The 24,951-nt window shown below is 45.1% G+C and overlaps 1 protein-coding gene across 1 annotated transcript; it reads right to left on the bottom strand.

Moving 5' to 3' along the window:
* Positions 1 to 935: 935 nt before the first annotated feature.
* Positions 936 to 24,578, bottom strand: LOC132389575 (NACHT, LRR and PYD domains-containing protein 3-like). The gene is made up of 13 exons (XM_059962056.1): positions 23,903 to 24,578; positions 17,520 to 17,686; positions 16,450 to 16,621; positions 16,286 to 16,351; positions 12,841 to 13,004; positions 11,780 to 11,951; positions 11,615 to 11,680; positions 3,483 to 5,220; positions 2,383 to 2,469; positions 2,065 to 2,235; positions 1,739 to 1,909; positions 1,416 to 1,583; positions 936 to 1,251 (listed from the first exon to the last, which is right to left on the bottom strand). Exons 1-13 carry the CDS (start codon positions 23,961 to 23,963, stop codon positions 1,164 to 1,166), a joined length of 3,291 nt encoding a protein of 1,096 aa, XP_059818039.1. The 5' UTR covers positions 23,964 to 24,578; the 3' UTR covers positions 936 to 1,163.
* Between the last annotated feature and the right edge of the window lie 373 nt (positions 24,579 to 24,951).

The following is a 24,951-nucleotide window of genomic DNA, read 5'->3' as shown; positions in this document are numbered from 1 at the left end:
CTGTCTCAGAACCCGGGAGTGTGTGATGGGATGGTGGAGAGGGAGATTTACTGTGTTTCTGACCCCCAGGTGTATGTAATGGGAGGATATAAAAGGAGCTTCACTCAGTGTCTGACCCTGGAGGGTTCTGATGGAACGATGTGGAGTAAACCACACTCTCTGTCTGACACAGAGATTGTGTGATGGTACGATGCGGAGGGAGCTTCACTCTGCGTCTGACACAGAGACTGTGTGATGCGACATTGCAGAGGGATCTTCACTGTTTATCTGATCCGTGGAGAGCGTGATGTGGCCCTGCGGAGGGGCATACACTCTGTGTCTGACCCTCTGCTATTTCTGACCGTTGTGGACGCAAGTCTGATAGTATACCGTATATGAGCTTCCAGTCTCTTTTGTTGATTTTGTCTGCAAAGCCAGGAGAGTGCTCATTAAGGTTGGGGTCCGGAGAGTGGGTGTATCTCGGGTGCGAGGAAGCGGTGGTCAGCCTTGATGGGGATGGGGACTGAAGAGATCCAGGGGACTGGACAATCTCAGCCTGGAACTGAGGCGCAGCTGTACCACTTCATTGTGAGTGTGTGGTTCCCTCTGTATGTGTGTGTGTGTGTGTGTGTGTGGTTCCCTGTGGTGTGATGGGACGGTGTGGAGGGAGCTTCACTCTGTGTCTGACCCCGGGAGCGTGTGATGGGACGATGCGGTTGGAGCTTCACCCTGTGCTGAATGCCGGTATTCCATCCCGCATCCCATTCGTACTTGGGAACCCAGTGAAATCACGTCTGACATTACAGAATTACAGACATTACAGGCATTAACTGTCTGTGGGCGCCTAATCTCTGAGACGCTGCTGTACCAGTGTGAGGAGCTCAGAACCATTATTGCAGTTCACCGAATGCGGGGGGCAGCAGTAACTCCAGGTCTCCTCTAGTGAGACTCAGGAATGCAGGAAGTTACAGCGGTTTATTGATTTCATCATGACAAATGCAAATTAAGGAATGTGTGAACTGGATAGGACGCGGAATCATGTCACTGCGGCACCGCCTCTGAGATCACAGAGAGCTCGGCTGAAGCCAGGATCTGTTAGAACAGTTAGAAAGTAAACGTGTATTGCAGGAAATCGGCCAACATGTCCTCATCCAGCGAGCAGGGCTGTTCACACATTCAGATCTTCACAACTCCACTCTCAGTCCTGGTCTGGGTTCCTGCAGTGATCTCAGTTCCCTCTCTCCTGTTGGACTGAACCGATTCCAGTGCAGCCTGAAACAGATGGGAGAATAAAGATGAAATAAACTGATTACACAACAGTGTCAGTAACAGGGGACCGGGGTTAATGTTTCAACAACACTCACAGACAAATATCACCAGAAAACCCGCGGATCCGCTGATATTTCATCACATTGAACATTAACACAAACACTCACCAGATCCGCTCCAGACTCGGGAGGGTCAATATGAGGCGGCGGAGAGCGGGGACAGATCGGTCTGTCAGTGAGTTTAATCCCAGGTCCAGCTCCGTCAGTGATGGGTTTGTAATGAGAGCGGAGGCGAGATCCTCGGCGCCAGAATCCCTGAGACCGACATTGTACAGCCTGGAGATGAGAGAGAGTGAGGGTGAAGGACACAGAGAGACAGGAGATGGTACAAATCCCCAGTGTTTATCAGTAACACAATTACTGATCACATTAGTGTTCAGTGTCAGACACCCAGTGACTGTAAACACAATCTCCTACAGTCTGGTACTTACAGCAGTTTCTGTATTTTACACTCCGGGTTCCTCAGAGCCGCAGAAACCAGTTTCACTCCTGAATCTCCCAGTTTATTTTCACTCAGATCCAGCTCCGTCAGTGATGGGTTTGTTCTGAGAGCGGAGACGAGATCCTCGACACCAGAATCTGAGAGACTGATATCTCTCAGCCTGCAGATGACAGAGAGTGAGGGTGAAGTACACAGTGAGATACGAGACGGTACAAATCCCCAGTGTTTATCAGTAACACAATTACTGATAACATTAATGTTCAGTGTCAGACACCCAGTGACTGTAAATACAATCTCCCACAGTCTGGTATTTACCCCAGTTTCTGTATTTTACACTCCGGGTTCCTCAGAGCCACAGACACCAGTTTCACTCCTGTATCTCCCAGTTTATTACGATCCATGTTCAAATCCATCAGTGATCGGTTTGTTCCGAGAGCGGAGGCAAGATTCTCAGCGCCAGAAACTGTAAGATCGACATTGTCCAACCTGGAGATGAGAGAAAGTGAAGGACACTGAGAGAGGAGGTAGTACAAATTCCCAGAGTTTACCTGTATCTCAATTACTGATCACATTAATGTTCAGTGTCAGACACCCAGTGACTGTAAACACAATCTCCCACAGACTGGTACTTACCCCAGTTTCCGTATTTTACACTCCGGGTTCCTCAGAGCCGCAGAAACCAGTTTCACTCCTGAATCTCCCAGTTCATTCCCCGCAAGTCTAAACACAAACAGACAGATTGCTGAACAAATGGATGAATTGATGAGGGTCTGAGGGAATTACTCTCAATCAGGTATTTCAGGAACCACGATACCCTTCAGTAAATCACTGATCGGTGTTCCCATGACTGTCAACGTCCCTCTCTGCCCAGCTCCAGGGTATTCACCGAATATCAGTAATTTAATCTGTTGTTGTGACCCTGTAAAATACACATATTCTGTCTCATTTCTGGCAGTTAGAAAAGTGTTATTGGCCTGAGAGCATCAGAAGGGGCAGGGATGAATGATGGAAGAAAGTCCCACAGTGAGGAAGATTTATGATTGGGAGACTGTCGATGGGAATGGTGGAAGAGCCCGCACCTGAGGAAAACTCGATGGGAAGAGAGATCCCACAGGAGGAAGGAGGATGGGAAAAGTTAATCCTACAAGACGAGAGGATGCAGAAAAAGATTGCAAGGAAGAGGTGGGTTTGAACTGAGGGCCACAGTCGGGAGAGAAGATGTGCCCATGGTGTCGGGGTATCTGGTAGTGAGCACAGTCACACAGGTGGACTGATGGTGATAGTCACACACGGGGAAGGGCAGGGGAGGACAATCTCACAATGGTATTTCTTTACTTCTCACTGGGGCAGTCTGCTGACGGTCTCTTGTCCCTCACCGGGAAGGGGGTGTGAAGCTCTGACCCACCTGCTGCAGTCAGTGTCGGTCTGGGTGTCAGTAGCAGTGAGAAGGAACATTGTCAATGGACGTGTCACAGGCTGAGAAAAACACGGCCAGTCCTGTGATTTATTATCATTAAACCAAAGGCCGGTGTTCTCTGAACTGACAAAGTCTCTAACAGCCCTTCACAAGGAATCACAGTAACCTCCTGTACTTGGGGAATTAGTGGCCAATCACAAGGGCATTTGTCACAATTCTTCAGAAGCTCATTTACTATAGTTTTAACCAAATCCCTTGACATTGAAAGAGCAAAATGGAACAGTTTCACAGATCAGAGTGAGAGATAAGTCGTTACCTCAAATCCTGGCACTTGTGCAGCCCGGGTCCCAGTCGCTGGCTTCCTTCACTTTGAATGAGGCAGTACTCCAGGTCGAGGTGTTTTATTGTATCACAGAGTCCGATGACATGAGACAGGACCGCGCAGTCAATCGGGGTCAGTGTCATTCCACAGAATGAAAGTGTTTCCATAGATTCCAGTGCGGCCTGAGCCAGTCCACGATTATGAAACTCAAACAGGTAGTGCAATGTGTTCAGGAGGCTCCTATTACCAGCTTTACTCTCTGTGTTTCCACTCTGGCGTTTAACCTCCTCCTTCACCCAGTCAATCACCCGGCAGGTTGTTTCATTGGGAAATGGACCCAGAAACTCCTCCAGGCCCCGAGCTGTCACTGGGTTGGAGAGACCAGCAACAAAACGGAGAAATACCTCAAATCGCCCATCCTTCACACAGTGGGCTTCAGTGAGGAGTTTCATGATATCTCTGCCATCTGGGATCAGGAATTGTGCGACTGCAGCTACAAACTCTTGGATGGTGAGGTGTGGGAATGTGTACACCACGCTCCGGGCAGAATCCTCTCTCTCCAAAAGCTCCATCAGGAACCCGGACAGGAACTGGGAAGGCTGCAGATTGTAGTTGATCAAATCTCCATCTGTAAACACAATCTTCCTCTCGGACACTCCTCTGAAGGCCAACTGACCAACCCTGAGTAACACATCACGGGGGTTCTCAATCTCACGGCCATGGTTTTTCAGGATGTTGTAAATGTAGTAGGAGTACAGTTGGGTAATGGTCTTGGGAACTAGCTGTGGGTCCCTGACTCTTTGTGTGAAAAAGGGGCCCAGTGCCAGAGCGAGGATCCAGCAGTAGGAGGGGTTGTAGCTCATGGTGTACAGGATCTCATTCTCCTCCACGTGTTTGTAAACAGCTTCCGCCACCGTCTGATCTTCAAAATGTTTGATGAAATATTCCTTCCGTTCCTCACCTGAAAATCCCAGGATTTCAGCTTCGGTACCGATCTCAGCCTTTTCCAATAAATGTAACGCAGTGGGACGGGTGGTCACCAGCACTGAACACCCTGGGAGCAGCTTGTGCTGGATTAAACTGTACAGAATGTCAGACACCTTGCACTTGTATTCAGGATCTGTGCACGTGCACCGAGTTTCCGTGTCTCTCCGACTGTCAGAAAAATTAATTTGGTCATTGAATTCATCCAAACCATCGAATATAAACAGCGATCCCTCTGGGTTCTTCCAGACCTCTCTCAGGATATTCCCAAAGTAAGGATACTGATTCAGGATCAGTTCTTTCAGGTTTATTCTGCAGTTAATGGTGTTTAAATCGCGGAATTTGAAACTGAAGACAAACTGGAACTGTTGGTATATTTTCCCTGTGGCCCAGTCATGAACAATCTTTTGTACCATTGTTGTTTTCCCGATCCCTGGGACTCCGGCCACTGCTGCTGAACTCCCAGATTTGGAGTTAGTTTGGGAAAAGCTGCTCTGGAACAACTGATCCATCTGGAGTTTCTCCAGCTCTCCGCAGAGATGTTTTTCTCTCCACTCCTCGTGGTCTCTGCCTCTTGCCAGCAGCTCATGTTCCACCATTAGCCGGTCTCGAACAGTAGAAATGACCGTGAGCTCAGCGTATCGATCAACCAGCTGGAAAACCTTCACCTTCTCCCTCATCAGGATCGTGTTCACTCTCAGTGTTTCAGTTTGTGCCCGCAGAGTCTCCTTGTGTTTCTGTTGGACATCTTCCATGGGAACAGACAGTGGACAAACTGTTAGATGCCTCAGCTCAGAACTCAGTATTTAAGCACACAAGAGTTAGCTCAGAGCTGTTGCATTGATGGATTCATCAATGGTTGTTCGTACAGTAAAGTAAATTTGATTAACAGACCTCTGACTGGACAGAGAGGCCTGTTCCAGATAAACACCAGATCATCACATTTCCACATTAACTGTGCTGTGAAGGTGAGTATTTCGCTGGTAGTTTACTGACCCCCAACTGTCCCGTACTGGACAACATCTCACTACTGCCACAGATATCATTGCTCCTAAGGAAGTATCTTTTAATCCCTTGTGTTGATGTGGCGTATGGAGATAGAGAAGAAGGTGGTGGTCATTCTGTCAAAGGAACAGGTCGGGGAAATACAGCTCACCCTCCCCTTCCACCATCACTGAATCAAAATACAAAGCAGCAGATTTGCTGATCAGAACATGAACTGTGGGTGGGTGGGTGGGGTGCGTCGGATCTCAAACTGTGTTCGAAACCTGTCGGGTGTGTGGGGTTATGCACTGTGTCCGGCCTCTGCCAGGGATGTATGGGGAGAGCACAGTGTGTCAGGACCCTGTCAGGTGTGTGGGGTCTCAGTGTGTCAGTATCCTGTCAGGGGTGTGGGGTCTCACAGTGTGTCAGTATCCTGTCAGGTGTGTGGGGTCTCAGTGTGTCAGTATCCTGTCAGGGGTGTGGGGTCTCACAGTGTGTCAGTATCCTGTCAGGGGCATATGGGGTCCCACAGTGTATCAGGACACTGTCAAGGGAGTGTGGGGTCGTAAAGGTTGTCAGCGCCCTAACCGGCATGTGTGGTGTTTCACGGTGTGTCAGGACCCTGTCAGAAATATGTGGGGTCTCGTAGTGTGTCAACCTGTTTAGGGGTGTGAGGGTCTCAGCATGTGTCAGTATCCGGTTAGGAGTGTGTGGTCTCACATCCTGTCAGGACAGTACCAGCGGTGTGTGGGGTCTCAGTGTTTCAGGACCCTGTCAGGTATGTGTGGTGTCTCACAGTTTGTCAGGATCCTGCCAGGAGTGTGGGGTCTCACGGTTTGTCAATTGATAATAGACGATAGGTGCAGGTGCAGGCAATTCAGCCTTTTGAGCCAGCACCGCCATTCAATGTGATCATGGCTGATCAGCCACAATCAGTACCCCGTTCCTGCCTTCTCCCCATATCCCTTGACTCCGCAATCTTTAACAACTCTATCTAACTGTTTCTTGAAACCATCTGGAGAATTGGTCTCCACTGCCTTCTGAAGCAGAGCATTCCATAGATCCACAACTCTCTGGGTGAAAAGTTTTTCCTGAATTCCATTCTAAATGACCTACCCCTTATTGTTAGCTGTGGCCTCTTGTTCTGGACTCCCCCAACATCAGGACCATGTTTCCTGCCTCTAGTGTGTACAATCGCTTAAAATTCTTATATATTTCAATCAGATCCCCTCGCATCCTTCTAAATTCCAGAGTATCAGGACCCTATCTGGCGTGTGTGGCATCTCATGGTGTATCACGAACCTGTCAGGGGAGTGTCGCGTCTGACAGTGTGCCAGGACCCTGTCAGGGGTGTGTGGGGTCTCACAGTGTGACAGGATCCTGTCAGGGGTGTGTGGGGTCTCACAGTGTGTCAGGATCCTGTCAGGGGTGTGTGGGGTCTCACAGTGTGTCAGGATCCTGACAAGGGTGTGTGGTGTCTCACAGTGTGTCAGGATCCTGTCAGGGATGTGTGGGGTCTCACAGTGTGTCAGGACCCTGTCAGGGGTGTGTGGTGTCTCACAGTATGTTAGGACACGGCCAGGGGTGTGTGGGGTCTCACAGTGCGTCCGGACCCTGGCAGGCATGTGTGGCTTCTCACTGTGTGTCAGGAACCTAAAATGAGTTTGTGGGGCATCACGGTGTGTCAGGTCCCTGCCAGGGGTGTGTGGGGTCTCACAGTGTGTCAGGACCCTGTCAGGTGTGTGTGGTGTCTCACAGTGTGTCAAGACATGGCCAGGGGTGTGTGGGATCTCACAGTGCATCCGGATCCTGGCAGGCGTGCGTGGCCTCGCACTGTGTGTCAGGAACCTAAAATGAGTTTGTGGGGCATCACAGTGTGTCAGGTCCCTGCCAGGGGTGTGTGGGGTCTCAGAGTGTGTCAGGACCCTGTCAGGTGTGTGGGGTCTCAGTGTGTCAGTATCCTGTCAGGGGTGTGGGGTCTCACAGTGTGTCAGTATCCTGTCAGGTGTGTGGGGTCTCAGTGTGTCAGTATCCTGTCAGGGGTGTGGGGTCTCACAGTGTGTCAGGACCCTGTCAGGGGTGTGGGGTCTCACAGTGTGTCAGGACCCTGTCAGATGTGTGGGGTCTCACAGTGTGTCAGTATCCTGTCAGGGGCATATGGGGTCCCACAGTGTATCAGGACACTGTCAAGGGAGTGTGGGGTCGTAAAGGTTGTCAGCGCCCTAACCGGCATGTGTGGTGTTTCACGGTGTGTCAGGACCCTGTCAGAAATATGTGGAGTCTCGTAGTGTGTCAACCTGTTTAGGGGTGTGAGGGTCTCAGCATGTGTCAGTATCCGGTTAGGAGTGTGTGGTCTCACATCCTGTCAGGACAGTACCAGCGGTGTGTGGGGTCTCAGTGTTTCAGGACCCTGTCAGGCATGTGTGGTGTCTCACAGTTTGTCAGGATGCTGCCAGGAGTGTGTGGGGTCTCACAGTGTGTCAGGACCCTGTCAGGTGTGTGTGGTGTCTCACAGTGTGTCAAGACATGGCCAGGGGTGTGTGGGATCTCACAGTGCATCCGGACCCTGGCAGGCGTGCGTGGCCTCGCACTGTGTGTCAGGAACCTAAAATGAGTTTGTGGGGCATCACGGTGTGTCAGGTCCCTGCCAGGGGTGTGTGGGGTCTCACAGTGTGTCAGGACCCTGTCAGGTGTGTGTGGTGTCTCACAGTGTGTCAAGACATGTCCAGGGGTGTGTGGGATCTCACAGTGCATCCGGACCCTGGCAGGGTGCGTGGCCTCGCACTGTGTGTCAGGAACCTAAAATGAGTTTGTGGGGCATCACAGTGTGTCAGGTCCCTGCCAGGGGTGTGTGGGGTCTCAGAGTGTGTCAGGACCCTGTCAGGGATGTGTGGGGTCTCACAGCGTGTCAGGACCCTGTCAGGGGTGTGTGGGGTCTCGCAGTGTGTCAGGACCCTGTCAGGGGTGTGTGGGGTCTCACAGTGTGTCAGGACCCTGTCAGGGATGTGTGAGGTCTCACAGTGTGTCAGGTCCCTGCCAGGGTTGTGTGGTGTCCCACTGTATCTCAGGACCCTGTCAGGGGTGTGTGGGGTCTCACAGTGTGTCAGGACCCTGTCGGGTTGTGTGGTGTCTCACAGTATCTCAGGACCCTGTCAGGGGTGTGTGGGGTCTCACAGTGTGTCAGGACCCTGCCAGGGGTATGTGGGTTCTCACAGTGTGACAAGACCCTGTCAGGGGTGTGTGGGGTCTCACAGTGTGTCAGGAACCTGGCAGGGATGTGTGGGGTCTCACAGTGTGTCAGGACCCTGTCAGGGGTGTGTGGCGTCTCACTGTGTGTCAGGACCCTGTCGGGTTGTGTGGTGTCTCACAGTATCTCAGGACCCTGTCAGGGGTGTGTGGGGTCTCACAGTGTGACAAGACCCTGTCAGGGGTGTGTGGGGTCTCACAGTGTGACAAGACCCTGTCAGGGGTGTGTGGGGTCTCACAGTGTGACAAGAACCTGTCAGGGGTGTGTGGGGTCTCACAGTGTGTCAGGAACCTGGCAGGGATGTGTGTGGTCTCACAGTGTGTCAGGACCCTGTTAGGGATGTGTGGGGTCTCACAGTGTGTCAGGACCCTGTCAGGGGTGAGTGGGGTCTCGCAGTGTGTCAGGACCTTGTCCGGGGTGTGTGGGGTCTCACAGTGTGTCAGGACCCTGTCAGGAGTGTGTGGGGTCTCACAGTGTGTCAGGACCCTGTCAGGGATGTGTGGGGTCTCACAGTGTGTCAGGACCCTGTCAGGGGTGTGTGGGGTCTCGCAGTGTGTCAGGACCCTGTCAGGGGTGTGTGGGGTCTCGCAGTGTGTCAGGACCCTGTCAGGAGTGTGTGGGGTCTCACAGTGTGTCAGGACCCTGTCAGGGATGTGTGGGGTCTCACAGTATGTCAGGACCCTGTCAGGGGTGTGTGGGGTCTCACAGTGTGTCAGGACCCTGTCAGGAGTGTGTGGGGTCTCACAGTGTGTCAGGACCCTGTCAGGGTTGTGTGGGGTCTCACAGTATGTCAGGACCCTGTCAGTGGTGTGTGGGATCTCACAGTGTGTCAGGACCCTGTCAGGAGTGTGTGGAGTCTCACAGTGCGTTAGGACCCTGTCAGGGGTGTGCGGTGTCTCACTGTGTGTCAGGACCCTGTCAGGGGTGTGTGGTGTCTCAAAGTGTTTCAGGAGCCTCTCAGAGTTGTGTGTGGTCTCATGGTGTGTCAGGACCCTGCCAGAGTTGTGTGGGGTCTCATGGTGTGTCAGGACCCTGTCAGTGGTGTGTGGGATCTCACAGTGTGTCAGGACCCTGTCAGGAGTGTGTGGAGTCTCACAGTGTGTCAGGACCCTGTCAGGAGTGTGTGGAGTCTCACAGTGCGTTAGGACCCTGTCAGGGGTGTGTGGTGTCTCACTGTGTGTCAGGACCCTGTCAGGGGTGTGTGGTGTCTCAAAGTGTTTCAGGAGCCTCTCAGAGTTGTGTGTGGTCTCATGGTGTGTCAGGACCCTGCCAGAGTTGTGTGGTTTCTCAGTGTGACAGGACCCTGTCAGGATTGTGTGGTGTGACTATTCAATGTGTTGGGCTGTCATAGGGAGCGTAGGAATACACTGATCCTGGATATATTCACTTTTGAGAATGTGACAGTGGCAGAAATGATGTTCTTCAATAATCAGGGAGTGTATCAGTTTCATATTCAGAAATGGGTTTGGGAATTTCTCTGTCTTGTCTGTTCCCTCTGCAAACAGGATGAAGGTCAATGATGATCAAGCTTTTAGCAATTTACTAAACCCGTGTTCAGGGACACTGAGGGGTTTCATTGACCGAGTGTGGACTGGAGCAATATTTACAGAGGTCCCAGAAACGTCAGTAGTTTGCAAACTTCCTGATTCGAACATCTCTGCTCCCATATTTAAATTATCATCTTTGGGATTTGTTATTGTAAATGAGAGAGACTGAACCAGGGTTCTGGCCAAGATTCCTTGTATTTCTGGTAAGAGCTGCTCTGTGGTTGAACAGACCAGTTGGGATGTTCCCTGCTTTTCTAAGTAAAGTGATGCTATTATTACTATTCTGTGACTGGAACTTCAGTGACGCCCAACTCTAAGAAAAAATCATCTGCGGGAACTGGGGGAGTTTAGAAAATGGTTCAGGATGAGTCTGTTCAGGAGGGGGCAGTGCCTGGCAAGATAAGGTTTTGACTTATTGGTGTGAAGAAATATAAGATTATTTTTCCATTCTCCAGATCGCCTCTTCTCCACTCAGACTCCGGTGGGGATCTGTAGTTGCAGGCCCCAGAGCGGTGTGACCACCTTCCTCAAACTCGCCAGCTCTCTGCCTCTTTCCTCAAAATGTCCTTTGAAAACTCTCCCTCTAGCAAACACGTTTCCCTGTGTCTCACTGTGTTCTCTGTCACAGTGTCAACATTTACCAGGTCAGATCCTGTTGGCTCATCAACTGAACCGCCCAACGCAAATTACAACTGTTGGTGGAAACAGAGGTCAAGTTTCAACTTAATGAAATTTGCTTCAGCCTCATCTGGGCCATTGCGTACCGTTCTGATCACCCCACTACCGGAGGGATGTTGTGGCTTAAGAGAGGGAGCAGAAGAGGTTTACCAGGATGCTGCCTGGTTTAGAAGGCATGTGCTACCATGAGAGGCTGGATGAAATTAGGTTGTTTGCTCTGGTTCATCGGAGGCTGAGAGGAGCTCTGACACAGGTTCACAAGATTACGAGAGGCTTAGATAGAGTGGACAGAGAGAATCCGTTTCCCACGGTTGAAATGTCTATTACCAGAGGGAATATATTGAAGTGGTTGAAATGTCTATTACCAGAGGGGATATATTGAAGGTGAGAGGGTGTAGAATGAAGGGGGATGTGAAGGACAGCTTATTTTTTGAATTAGACAATCGTGGCTGCCTGGAATGCACTGCCTGGTAAGGTGGTCGAGGCAAATTATTAGAAGCTTTTAAAGGACTTTTGGACAGTCACATGGATGTAAGGAAGATGGAAGCACGTGGACATGGTGAAGGAAGGAGAGATTAGTCTTCAGGTTTGTTTGATTTATTTCTTAGCTGTTTCGGCACAATATTATTTGTGTAATGGCCTGTTCCTGTGTTATACTCTTCAATGTTCAATGCATGTTCACTTACCTTTCAGCTCACTGAGAAACTTTAGTAAAAGTTGAGCGGGAATTGGTCGATGGGAAGGATCACAACCTGTTTAAATATCAACAAATTGAGGGAAATCATTTTCGTAGCATTTTAAAGTGTGCTGTATTAAATCCAAATTTAAATTAATCTCTGATATTATCTCACCATAAATCTGGATTTCCTTCAGTATTTTGTCCAACTTTGGGACACCAATCCTCATTTTCACAAAGGATTCCCACATCACCCTCCGGGCACGGGAGCCTTTCTCCATCACCAGGCTCAGGAGGAGTTTAGAACTGTCCGCCCGCTCTCCCTTATCAGCCAGATCAGAGATTTTCTGTGAAGAGTAACAGTGAACATATTGGGGACTGACAGATTCACACAGAGAATGGGAATTAAATGATGTGCTCTGTAACGGGATCACCCGGACGGGTGCTGATCCTGTCTGGACATGGACTGTACATTCTGAGTGCAGAGCACACGGAGGGACATTCACCATGAACCTGGTCCACCAGTCAATGAGATCCTGGCTGGTCTGTGACCGCTTCATTGATGTGGCTCCAAATCCATAAATATTTCCTCACCGGATTTGACGGTGTAAAACAAAATCAGAAAATAACGATCACAGATGAAGAAAGAAGTCAGGAGGGTTTTTGTATCAGCGTGAACAGTCTCTGGGAATTTGCAGAGAAGATGATGTGATTCATCTCCTCAGTCCGCCAGTGCCCAACATGACAGCGGATTTCCCGCTGGCACCTGATGCCTTTCCTTTGCCTTTTCCAGTGGAGGTTTATTCAGTGATTACACATTACAACATGGCAGTATTCCCCGATCCACACTGTTTGCAGTTACAGATTGTCACAGAATGATCTCCAGCGGGAACAGAACACACTCGAGCTCCTGTGGCATCCAGTCGTAATGCCCCGGTTCTCAGTGAATCCTGCCGTCACTCTGTACACTCTTCCCAAAATAAAGATTCCTGCCGTACTTCCATTTAAGCTCGTTAATTGCAACATCATAGAACTGTTGCCTACTCCCCTCGCTCTGAACATTGAGCCACCAGCAGGGGTATTTACAACTTTTTCAACCATCGCTTGAGATTCACATTTTTAAGAATTTCTTTATTTCTGATTTGTTTTAAGCTTTATGATCCGATGAGTGAGAGTTATGACACCCATCAGTCCTGTGACGTGTGAAAATTCAAACCCTTTCTCTCTCCCACTCACCCGATGTTCCTCTCCGCTGAACTGATTCTCGGCCGTTAACGCCAGGCTCACTCCGTGCACCCCTCCTTCCATCGCCTGCTCCAGACTGTCCCGGTAGAAGTCCATCAACCGCAGCAGCTGGGAATCGTCCCAGCTTGCCAGGAGCTCGGTGATCACTCTCAGATCTGTGAAGGAAAATGGGGAAAATTAAAGACATTATCGAACACCTAATGGACCACAAACTTATCTCTGGAGCCTAAAGACGGGGATTCTGTGCAGCACGTTGCCAAACAGAATCAGAAATAGACACACAGAAGTGTTACAATCTGGAAGGACAGATCAGAGAAGGAATTTCACAGCGAAAGACAGGGCAGTGAGTAGTGAACTGAGGAACATGGATATGACCCCATGGATTTTAAATGATTGAAAGTGGTGTCACGTGGAGTTAGGGGTGTAAATAAATATTTGATACATTGGATGTTATAAATCCAAACGTGAGTAGAGACATACACAAGCTGCTGTAAGAATTCAACAGTTCACGCAGCAACCATGGAAATGTGTATACAGTCGATGTTACGGGCCGAGATCCTTTGCAAAACGTCGACTCTTTACTCTTTCCCATAGCTGATGTCTGGCCACTGAGTTCCTCAAGCATTTTGTGTCTGATGGTTAGAATTCCCGATACTACAGATTTTCTCATCTCACAATGTGTCAGAAACCTGTCAGGTGTCTGTGGGGTTACACAGTGTGTCAGGACCCTGTCAGGTGTGTGTGGGGTCTCACAGTGAGTCAGGACCCTGTCAGGGGTGTGTGGGGTCTCACAGTGTGTCAGGATCCTGTCAGGGGGGTGTGGGGTCTCACAGTGAGTCAGGACCCTGTCAGGGGTGTGTGGGGTCTCACAGTGAGTCAGGACCCTGTCAGGGGTGTGTGGGATCTCACAGTGTGTCAGGACCCTGTCAGGGGTGTGTGGGGTCTCACAGTGTGTCAGGACCCAGTCAGGGGTGTGTGGGGTCTCACAGTGAGTCAGGACCCTGTCAGGGGTGTGTGGTATCTCACAGTGTGTCAGGACCCTGTCAGGGGTGTGTGGTATCTCACAGTGTGTCAGGACCTTGTCAGGGGTGTGTGGGGTCTCACAGTGTGTCAGGACCCTGTCAGTGGTGTGTGGGGTCTCACAGTGTGTCAGGATCCTGTCAGGGGTGTGTGGAGTCTCACAGTGTGTCAGGACCCTGTCAGGGGTGTGTGGGGTCTCACAGTGTGTCAGGATCCTGTCAGGGGTGTGTGGGGTCTCACTGTGTGTCAGGACCCTGTCAGGGGTGTGTGAGGTCTCACAGTGTGTCAGGACCCTGTCAGGGGTGTGTGGGGTCTCACTGTGTGTCAGGACCCTGTCAGGGGTGTGTGAGGTCTCACAGTGTGTCAGGACCCTGTCAGGGGAGTGTGGGGTCTCCATTCAATGTACTCGGTTGTGATAGGGAGCGTAGGAAAACATTGATTGTGGACATATTTACTTTAGAGAATGTGATAGTGGTAGAAATGATGTTCTTCAATAATCGGGAAGTGTTTCTGCTTCATATTCAGAAAAGGGTGTGAGAATTTCACTGCTGTGCCTGTTCCCTTGACAAACAACATGAGGAATAGTGACGAACAAGCTTGTAGTGATTTACCAAATCCATGTTGCTGGGAAAGTGTGGAGTTTCATTGAGCAGATGTGGACTGGAACAGCATTGACAGAAGTGACAGAGGCATGAGTAGTCTGTAAATTTCCTGATTCGTCTATCTCTGGTCCCGAGTTTAAATTATCATCTTTGGGATTTGTTCCTGTAAATGAGAGACCCTAAACCAAGGTTCTGGCCGAGATTCCTTATATTTCTGTTGAGAGCTTCGAATAATCAGATAGGACATGGTCTGATGCAACATTAATAAGTTTTGTGATATTTGTCTTTCCTACGCTCTCTCCTCTGTTAAATGTGCAGTTGAGTAATCCAACTCAGTCTGCGCTGAAGATGTCTTACAATCTCTTGAGCTCATGCACTGGCCCGGGCTCCATTTTCACAGACATGATGGGCTTATGGATGTAGTCAGCTTCCCATCCAGATGGTCACAATTTAACTAATTGCAATATTATTTATAGATATTTCCAGTCCTTTGCACCTTCCTTGCCGCAATCCCAGAACCCTCGGTTTCCCTGTCCTAATTCCCATCTCTCATCCTTCCACAGTGTCCATCACACAACACCGGCAGACAGGAATCTCAGCTTCTGTGGACTGAGCTGAGGAATACGTCCCCCAGTCTCACCCTCTCTAACACTGTAGCAGTGTTTGCACTAGTGAGTGCAGATGTGAACACAGCGGGTTCATCTGCTGCTCTGTGGTTGAACAGACCAGTTGGGATGTTCCCTGCTTTTCTAATTAAAGTGATGCTATTATTACTATTCTGTGACTGGAACTTCAGTGGACGCCCAACTCTGAGAAAAGATCATCTGCGGGAACTGGGGGAGTTTGGAAAATGGTTCAGGATGAGGCTGTTCAGGAAGGGGCAGTGGTTGGCAAGAGAAGGTTTTGACTTTTTGGTGTGAAGAAATATAAGATTATTTTTCCATTCTCCAGATCACCACTTCTCCACTCAGACTCCGGTGGGGATCTGTAGTTGCAGGACTCAGAGTGCTGTGACCACTTTCCTCAAACTCGCCAGCTCTCTGCCTCTTTCCTCAAAATGTCCTTTGAAAACTCTCCCTCTAGCAAACACGTTTCCCTGTGTCTCACTGTGTTCTCTGTCACAGTGTCAACATTTACCTGCTCATTTCCTTGTGGCTCAACAACTGAACCGCCCGACGCAAATTACAACCGTTGGTGGAAACAGAGGACAAGATTCGACTTGATGAACTCTGCTTCAGCCTCATCTGGGCCATTGCGTACCGTTCCGATCACCGCACTACCGGAGGGATGTTGAGGCTTTAGAGAGGGGGCAGAAGAGGTTTACCAGGATGCTGCCGGTTCAGAGGGCATGTGCTATCATGAGAGCCTGGATAAAATTGGAATGTTTTCTCTGGGTCATCAGAGATTGAGGGAGCTCTGACAACTATCCGAAATTATGAGACTTAGTTAGAGAGGGCAGAGAGAATCAGTCTCCTGGGTTTGAAATATCTGTTACTAGAGGGTGTGCAGTGAAGGTGAGCGGGGGTTGGATTAAGGGGGATGTGAGGGTAGTTTTTTTTTAAATCAGAGAGTCGTGGATGCCTGGAACACACTGCCTGGAAAGGTGGTAGAGACAAATTTTTAGAGACTTCTAAGAGACGTTTGGACAGGCACATGGATGTAAGGAAGATGGAGGCAGATAGACACGGTGAAGGAAGGAGAGATTAGAGTTTGGGTGTGTTTGATTTATTTCTTAGCTGTTTTGGCAGAATATTATTTGCCTAATGGCCTGTTCCTGTGTTATACTCTTCAATGTTCAATGCATGGTCACTTACCTTCCAGCTCACTGAGAACCTTTAGTAAATGTTGAGCGGGAATTGGTTGATGGGAAGGATCACAACCTGTTTGAATTTAAACAAATTGAGGAAATCATTTTTGTCAAATTGTAACATGTACGGTATTCAATCCAAATTTGAATTAATCGCTGATATTATCTCACCATGTTCCTGTATTTCCTTCAGTATTTTGTCCATCTCTGGAACACCAATCCTCATTTTCACAAAGGTTTCCCACATCACCCTCCGAGCGCGGGAGCCTTTCTCCATCACCAGGCTCAGGAGGAGTTTAGAACTGTCCGCCCGCTCTCCCTTATCAGCGAGATCAGAGATTTTCTGTGAAGAGTAACAGTGAACATATTGGGGACTGACAGATTCACACAGAGAATGAGAAGTAAATGATGTGCTCTGTAACGGGATCACCCGGACGGGTGCTGATCCTGTCTGGACATGGACTGTACATTCTGAGTGCAGAGCACACAGAGGGACATTCACCGTGAACCTGGTCCACCAGTCAATGAGATCCTGGCTGGTCTGTGACCGCTTTGTTAACGTGGCTCCAAATCCATAAATAATTCCTCACCAGATTTGACCGTGTAAAACAGAAATCAGAAAATAACGATCACAGATGAAGAAAGAAGTCAGGAGGGTTTTTGTATCAGCGTGAACAGTCTCTGGGAAGTTTCAGAAAAGATGATGTGATTCATCTCCTCAGTCCGCCAGGGTCCAACATGACAGCGGATTACCGGCTGACACCTGATGCCTTTCCTTTGCCTTTTCCAGTGGAGGTTTATTCAGTGATTACACATTACAACATGGCAGTATTCCCCGATCCACACTGTCTGCAGTTACGGATTGAAACACTATCATCTCCACTCAGAACAGAACACATTCAAGCTCTTGTAACACCCACAGATGATGTCCCAGTTTTCAATGTCATCCTGCCATCACGCTGCACGTTCTTCCCAAACCAAAACTTCCCGTAATATTTCAATTTAATACTGTAAGCCCACACAACTCAACTCACTCTGAACATTGAGCAGCCACCCACCATTCCGCGGGGTCTTTTCACCCCTTTCTATCACTGGTTCAGATTCACATGTCTGGGATTGTATGTAGAGCATTTATTTCCCAGTTGTTCCTTTATCTAATATAATATCCGATGAGTCAGAGTTCCGGCACCCATCAGTCCTGTGATTTGCAAAAATTCAAACTCATTCTCTCTCCCACTCACCCGATGTTCCTGTACACTGAACTGATTCTTGGCCATTAACGCCAGGCTCACTCCGTGCACCCCTCCTTCCATCGCCTGCTCCAGCCTGTCCCTGTAGAATTCCGTCAACCGCAGCAGCTGGGAATCGTCACAGTTTGCCAGGAGCTTGGTGATCACTGAGCTCGGACCTGTGGGGAAAATGGGGAGCATTAAAGAAATTTCAACACCATACTGGGTGGTAACTTTCTCTCTGGAACCTAAAGATCACAACAAAACACAGTCCGGGGGAGGGGGGGGGGACACGTGATGACGTAGGATCGAGACGCGGGAAACCAGCTCTCCCGTAAAAAATCAGTAAATTAATGCTTACGTGAAGAAAAGTTAGTAAATACTTTCTAAAAGTTACTTATAAACTACTCCGGATTGTTTCAAACTGTGTCTCACAAACAGAAGATGAAGAAAACTACTACCGTGAAGACAACGCAAGTTGGAACAGAATCAAGGCCCGCTGCTGCCAGAGAACCGCGGCTCAGGTACATTTTACCTGCGGTGATACAGACCAGGAAACTGCGGCAACATCGACCATTTCCAAAGAAAAAGTCCAACAAGAACTGCGCAAACGTGAAGGAAGGAACATGCGCAAACGCGAGCAACCAGAACTACAAATCCCAGTACCGATTGAAACCGGAAGTGAAAGTGAATCTGCGGCAGATTCAGATTCTCTGGATAAATCAGACGAAGATGGAGGTAAAAGTTTTTCTGGAAATATAGAAAAAACTTTGATGCAAATAATGCGTAAATTAGAAAAAATAAACGCATTAAAAGAAATCAGAAAAAGGTAAATATGGAGATTATGTTTGATAAAATGATAAAAAGACAGGAAAATGGAAAGAGAATTACAGACTTGGAAGCCACAACCGAAGACGTGGTTGAAAGAATGAACAAAACGGAAGATAATATCTCTGCCTGGACATCAGAAAGAAAACCATTGTTGGAAAAAGTGGATAAGCTAGAAAATTTTAGTAGACGAAACAATATTAAGATTGTTGGACTTAAAGAAGATATAGAAGGAGAAGATCCAATAGTTTTTTTTCAAAAATGGACCCCTGAAAACTTGGAAATGGAAGAAAGTCTAAATGAAATTGAAAGGACTCATAGAGCCTTAAGATCAAGACCTCAAGCTGATCAAAATCCGCAATCAAATTTGATAAAATGCTTAAGATACCAAGATAAAGGCTGCCCACTGTGCCAGAAAGAGTAAAGGGACATTGATGATAGAAGGGAAAGCAGTTCTTTTCTATCCTGATATAAGTTATAAACTTCTGAAGAGAAAAAAGGAATTTAACCCAGTGAATTTTTTTTTCTTCTTAAGTATATACTTTTCTATGTCGCGGGGGAGCTGGAGGAGCTTTGGATCGATTGCTACGGGATTGACGTGTGTAATCATGGAGATTGCCATGACCCGTACAACAGATAGGGGTAATGTTGTGTTCTTTTTTACCCACAACATTTGTAGGGGGGAATTTTGTTTTTTTCTTTATATTCTATTTTTCTTCTATCTTTTTTTGCCTGGATGTTTGGTGGGGACACACATAGCAGCATGGAGAATTTTAAAAAGATTCCCCAAGGTTCCACGAAAGTTGAAAGATTAGGTATTATTATAGATTGGAGTAACCCAATTAAAAATAATGACTAATTTACTATATTTTTAATGTTTTAATGTTAATGGGCTTAATGGACCGGTGAAAAGAAAAATAATCTTAACACACATTAAAAAAATGAAAATATATATAGCTTTTTTACAAGAAGCACACTTAATAGAGAAAGGACATCAGAAATTAAAAAGAGATTGGGTTGGAAATGTTATTGCAGCTTCATTTAACTCAAAGGCGAGAGGAGTTGCAATTTTGGTTAATAAAAAATTACCAATTAAAATACAAAATGTATTAATTGATTTGACGAGGAGATATGTAATTATACATTGCCATTTTTTTTCAGAAATATGGACTCTTATGAATATTTATGCACCAAATGAAAATGATGTAAAATTTATACGAGGTCTTTTTGAATTTAGCTAACGCACATGACAAAATATTAATAGGCGGAGATTTTAACTTTTGTCTAGATCCAGTTTTCGATAGATCAACAAAGGTTGTCACAAAATCAAAAGTAGCAAAATTAACTTTATCATTGATAAAAGATTGAAATATGGAGAAGTATTAGTCCAAAAGTAAGAGATTATTCATTTTATTAAAATAGACATAAAACTTATTCAAGGATAGATTTTTTCCTACTAACAATGAATATTCAAGACAGAGTGAAAAATATGGAATATAAAGCAAGAATATTGTCAGATCATTCTCCTTTGATAATGACATTGATAATGATAGATAAAGAGGAATCAATGAAGGCATATTGGAGAGATCAGATAATGTTATACTTCTAAAACTAAGAAGGAATATATGATAGAAATAGATCAATTGGAAAAAGAGATTACAAAATTAGAAAAAGAATCTCAAAGATATATGACAGAAGAAAAATGAAGACAACTTGTTAACAAGAAGTTACAATATAATACACTTCAGACATATGGAACAGAAAACGCAATTATGAGAACTAAACAGAGATATTATGAACTAGGTGAAAGATCACATAAGTTTCTTGCTTGGCAGTTAAAAACAGACCAGACTTCTAAAATGATGAATGCAATTCGAACAAGAGTAAATGAAATTTCTTATAAACAGTTAGAAATTAATGAAACTTTTAAGAATTTTTATTTTGAGCTGTGTAAGTCAGAACCAAAACATGATAATGTCAAGATAGAAAGGTTTTTATCACAAATAACTCTTCCAAAATTGAGTTCAGAAAAACAGAAGCGATTTGATGTGCCTTTTGCATTAAAAGAGGTCGAAGAAGCTCTACGATCATTTCAAAGTAATAAATCCCCAGGAAAGGATGGTTTTCCACCTCAATTTTATTACAAATTTTAAGATTTATTAATTCCTGCTTTTATGGAGTTAATACACCAAGCGGAAAGAATGCATAAACTTCCAGAATCTTTTTCGACAGCTATTTTAATAGTACTGCCAAAAAAATATAGAGATCTTTGAAAGCCAACATCATATAGACCTATTTCTTTGTTAAACACTGACTATAAAATAATAGCAAAAATCTTAACTAACAGATTATCTAAATGCTTACCAAAATTAATACATATGGATCAAACAGGATTTGTTAAAAATAGACAATAGGCAGATAATGTAACTCAGTTATTTAGCATAATTCATTTGGCTCAAAAGAGGGAGGAAATGAGTGTGGCAGTTGCTTTAGATGCAGAGAAAGCATTTGATAGATTGGAATGGGATTTTTTATTTAAGGTATTGGAAAAATATGGATTAGGAATGTCCTTTTATAAAATGGATTAAAACCTTCAATACTAATCCCAAAGCTAAAGTAGTGACAAATGGTCAATTTTCAACACCATTTCAGTTAACAAGGTCAACGAGGCAAGGTTGTCCATTATCACCTGCTTTATTTGTGTTAGCGATAGGACCATTAGCTGAATTAATTAGAATGGGCCCAGATATTAAGGGTTTCCGAGTTAACCAGGAGGAATACAAGATTAATTTATTTGCTGATGATGTTCTGTTTTATTTAACAAACCCATTGTACTCGTTGCGTAAATTATCCTCCAGATTAGAAGAATATGGGAAAGTTTACCGACTCCGTGTCGTTATTGTAGTGCTGCGTGTAGCACACCGCTACAAGGCTACAAAATAAATTGGGATAAAAGTGAAATTTTACCTCTTACTAAAGGAAATTATAGACAATGTCGATTAATAAATCAATTTAGATGGCCGATAAATGGTATAAAATATTTAGGTGTAAGAGTTGATAATGATATAAAGAACTTATATAAATTAAATTATTTACCATTATTGATAAAAATTCAAGAAATCTTGATAAATGGATGACATTACTAATAACATTAGTAGGTAGAGTAAATACCATAAAAATGAATATATTCCCTAGATTACAGTACTTATTCCAATCACTACCAATACAATTACCCCAGAAGTTTTTTCAAGAGTTAAATAAATATGTGAGGAGGTTCCTTTGGAAAGGTAAGATGTCAAGAATATCTTTGGAAAAATTGACATGGAAATGCGATCTAGGAGGGTTACAACTTCCAAATTTTAAGAATTATTATAAAGCAAATCAACTTAGATTTATTGCATCTTTTTTTGAGAAAGATAGACCGGCATGGATTAGAATAGAACTAGCTAAAATAGGAGCAAATACACCAGAAGATATTATATATAAATGGGAATCTAAATGGATACGGGAAAAGAAAGAATCTCCTATATGAAAACATTTGATTGATTTCTGGAATAAGATAAATGTTGATGATGAGATAAAGAAATCTTTATTAGCAAAGAGATCTTTAATTCAAAATAGACTTATTCCTTTTACAATGGATAATCAACTTTTATATAATTGTTTTCAGAAAGGGATTAGATAAATAGGAGATTGTTTTGAAGGAGGTATATTAATGTCATTTGATCAATTAAAGAATAGATATAAAATATCAAACAACACTCTTTTTTGTTACTTCCAATTAAGGGCATTTTTAAGAGAAAAATTGGGTCAGACAACGTTATTGCCGAAATCTAATGAAATAGAAACTTTAGTTCAAAAAGGAAAAACTAAAAAAAATATTTTTCGTATGTATAGTTTAATTCAAAAACAGGCAATTAAACAAGGAATCCATAAGTCAAGACAAAAATGGGAATGTGACTTGAATATTAAAATTGAAGAAACAAATTGGTCAAGACTATGTTTTGATAGAATGACAAATACAATAAATGTCTGGTTAAGATTAGTGCAATGTAATTTTTACATCAATTATATATTACACCACAAAAAAATAAATAAATTAAACCCAAATTTATCAGCTCAGTGTTTCCGATGTAACCAAGAAATTGGTACTTTTTTACATTCTACCTGGTCTTGTTCTAAAATTCAACTTTTTGGACAAATTTAAGAGTTTTACTGGAAAAAAAAATTATTGGAACACAACTTCCACATAACCCTATATTATTTTTATTCGGCGATATTGACGGGTTAAAACCAAAACCCAAATTAAATAAATATCAAGAATTCATAAAAATTGCACTGTCAGTAGCCAAAAAGGCTATTGCAGTTACTTGGAAATCGGATTCATACTTAAGTATATATCGTCGGAAGAATGAAATTTCCAGCTGTATTCCACTTGAAAAAATTACTTATAATTTAAGAGATAAATATGAAACATTTTTGAACATTTGGCGCCCTTATTTACAAAAGACAGGATTAAATATATAGGTGCTCCGAAGATAAAAAACATTGTTTATTTGGGGAAATAAATAAATATATATACTAAAGTTATTATGAACTCTGTGGAGCATGTGGGGATCTTCCGATATCCAGGCATTCTTTCTTTCTTTTTTTTCTTTTTTCTTTTTCTTTTCTTTTCTTCTATAGGGATGTTAGGGGGGAGGGATTAAGGGGAGGGGGGAAAGGGTAGATTTTTTTTTCTTTCTGTAATCATTTGAAAACTCAATATTTTTTAAAAAAAAACAAAACACAGTCCGAGATATATATATGGGAGAGAACAGGTTTGGGCCGGAGGGTAGGGGTCGACGGGGGTGTAGGAGGTGGTATAGTTCCATCTGTTGAAGTCTGCTCTTTCGTGACCCCAGGAATATACCTCCCTGTTTTGAAAGGACTCTGCTTATTGCTGAGAATATAGTAACCCATCACCATCACTCTGCTGGTACTGCCCATCACCACCGCTTTGCTCTGGGTTACTGTCTGCCTGCCTGGTCAACCCCTTCCTCAGCAAATCTCTGGGATTTCTCACAAAATGCTGCAGGTACTCAGCAGGTCAGGCAGCGTCTATGGAGGAGAATAAACAATTAATGTTTCGGGCCAAGGCCCTTCATCGGACTGGAAATGAGGAGACAGAAATTCTAGATATTGTCACATTACTTTCTATTCCTTGTGGTCCTGATCTGAAATGTTGACCGTTTATTCCTGTCCATGGATGCTACCTAACCTGTGAATTCTGCCAATATTTTGTGTGTCTTTTTGTTGCCCAAAACTTTCAGCATCTGCAGAATGTCTTGTTTTCTGGAGTAACTCGCTATTTTAATGTGCATCACAATCTGTCAGAGGAGCAGGAGCAGACGGTAACTGTACGCCTTCCACGTGTGACTGCTTCCTCCAGAGATGTCAACTCTCTTTTTCTCTCTCTAATCCCCCTGCTCAGTTTTCACAAATATTTTGTGAATTGCCTATAATGCATTAAACTCAGACACAGCATCAGCAGAGTATTTATAAATTTAAATAATTCGCCAACATACCCGTGTCCTTTCCCGTTGTTGACGTCACTGGAGCTCCTCCACTGCTGGAACCTTGATGCATTTTGGGGACAGGTGTTATCAATTTTTACTGTTCTGTAACAAAACAAAACAACAACAGGAGGGTCAGACATTAATTAAAGGAGAACACAGTTTTGTTTTTAAACGGAGGCAAACACTTCCAAACATCTTGGGCCGATCTACTGAAGCTTTGTCATGGCCTGATCCACCTGCGCCCATTCACCCACAGTCACACAATGTCCATTTCCGATCTCTCCATGCATTGTACATTAGACCAGGATTCTCCAGGGTATCTACTCTCTGCATTGCAGGCAATTCCCTTTTTGGAACCAATCTTGTGTCCCGGACCAGGACTGTTGCTTCTACGGAATGGCAAGGCAGATTGAGCAGACAGCGCCCATTGCATTGGTCCTCCTACCACTGGTGGCGCTGTGGTGAGTAATGGACAAGTGTTACAGCAGTGTGAGCTGAAACATTTCTGCTGATGAGACGATGCTGACGATTCCTCTCGTCACTGGATTATACAGATTTCTCAGTCACTCCTGATTCTCACCGTCTCCTTTCAGTTTAACATCGCCTGGCATTGACACCTACGGCAATATAGGATTTGAGTCTATAGAGAGACACTCTGACACCCTGAACAATGCAATATCACCTATAGCATCGTGACATCTTGTCCTGAACCACTATAGTTTTTTTTTTTTCCGGCAGGACTTTTAAGGCCATTATTAGTACCAAAACTCGGTTAATATTTCTTTGAGCATATCACCTGGCTATTCTCAGATAGTTAGTTAAACACCTTGGTAAACACAATGTCAATATGCCATACATCCAGAACAACAAGTTGGGAAAAATCATTAAAATAAGTAAAATAAGATGCTGGAGTTATTCAACAAGACAGAGAGTATGTTAATATTTCAGGTGGAAGACCCTGTATCAGAGCTGAGCCTGTGTGTAGGAGCCATGTATCTGTTCTCTATCAGCATTGCATCCTGCGTTGTGTATTTATGATGTTTTTATGGTAACTAGTT

The sequence above is a fragment of the Hypanus sabinus genome, unplaced genomic scaffold, assembly GCF_030144855.1.
Source record: "Hypanus sabinus isolate sHypSab1 unplaced genomic scaffold, sHypSab1.hap1 scaffold_603, whole genome shotgun sequence".
Classification (NCBI taxonomy): domain Eukaryota; kingdom Metazoa; phylum Chordata; class Chondrichthyes; order Myliobatiformes; family Dasyatidae; genus Hypanus; species Hypanus sabinus.
This window is presented reverse-complemented; position numbering and strand designations above follow the sequence as displayed.

What these genes read in the sequence shown, in the direction of transcription:
- LOC132389575 (XM_059962056.1), bottom strand. Translation starts at nt 23,963, where the DNA reads ATGCATCAAGGTTCCAGCAGTGGAGGAGCTCCAGTGACGTCAACAACG. An exon ending in GAAGGAAATACAGGAACATG is followed by an intron (nt 16,352 to 16,449) that starts GTGAGATAATAT and finishes AAATTCAAACAG; the next exon opens with GTTGTGATCCTTCCCATCAA. An exon ending in GAAGGAAATCCAGATTTATG is followed by an intron (nt 11,681 to 11,779) that starts GTGAGATAATAT and finishes ATATTTAAACAG; the next exon opens with GTTGTGATCCTTCCCATCGA.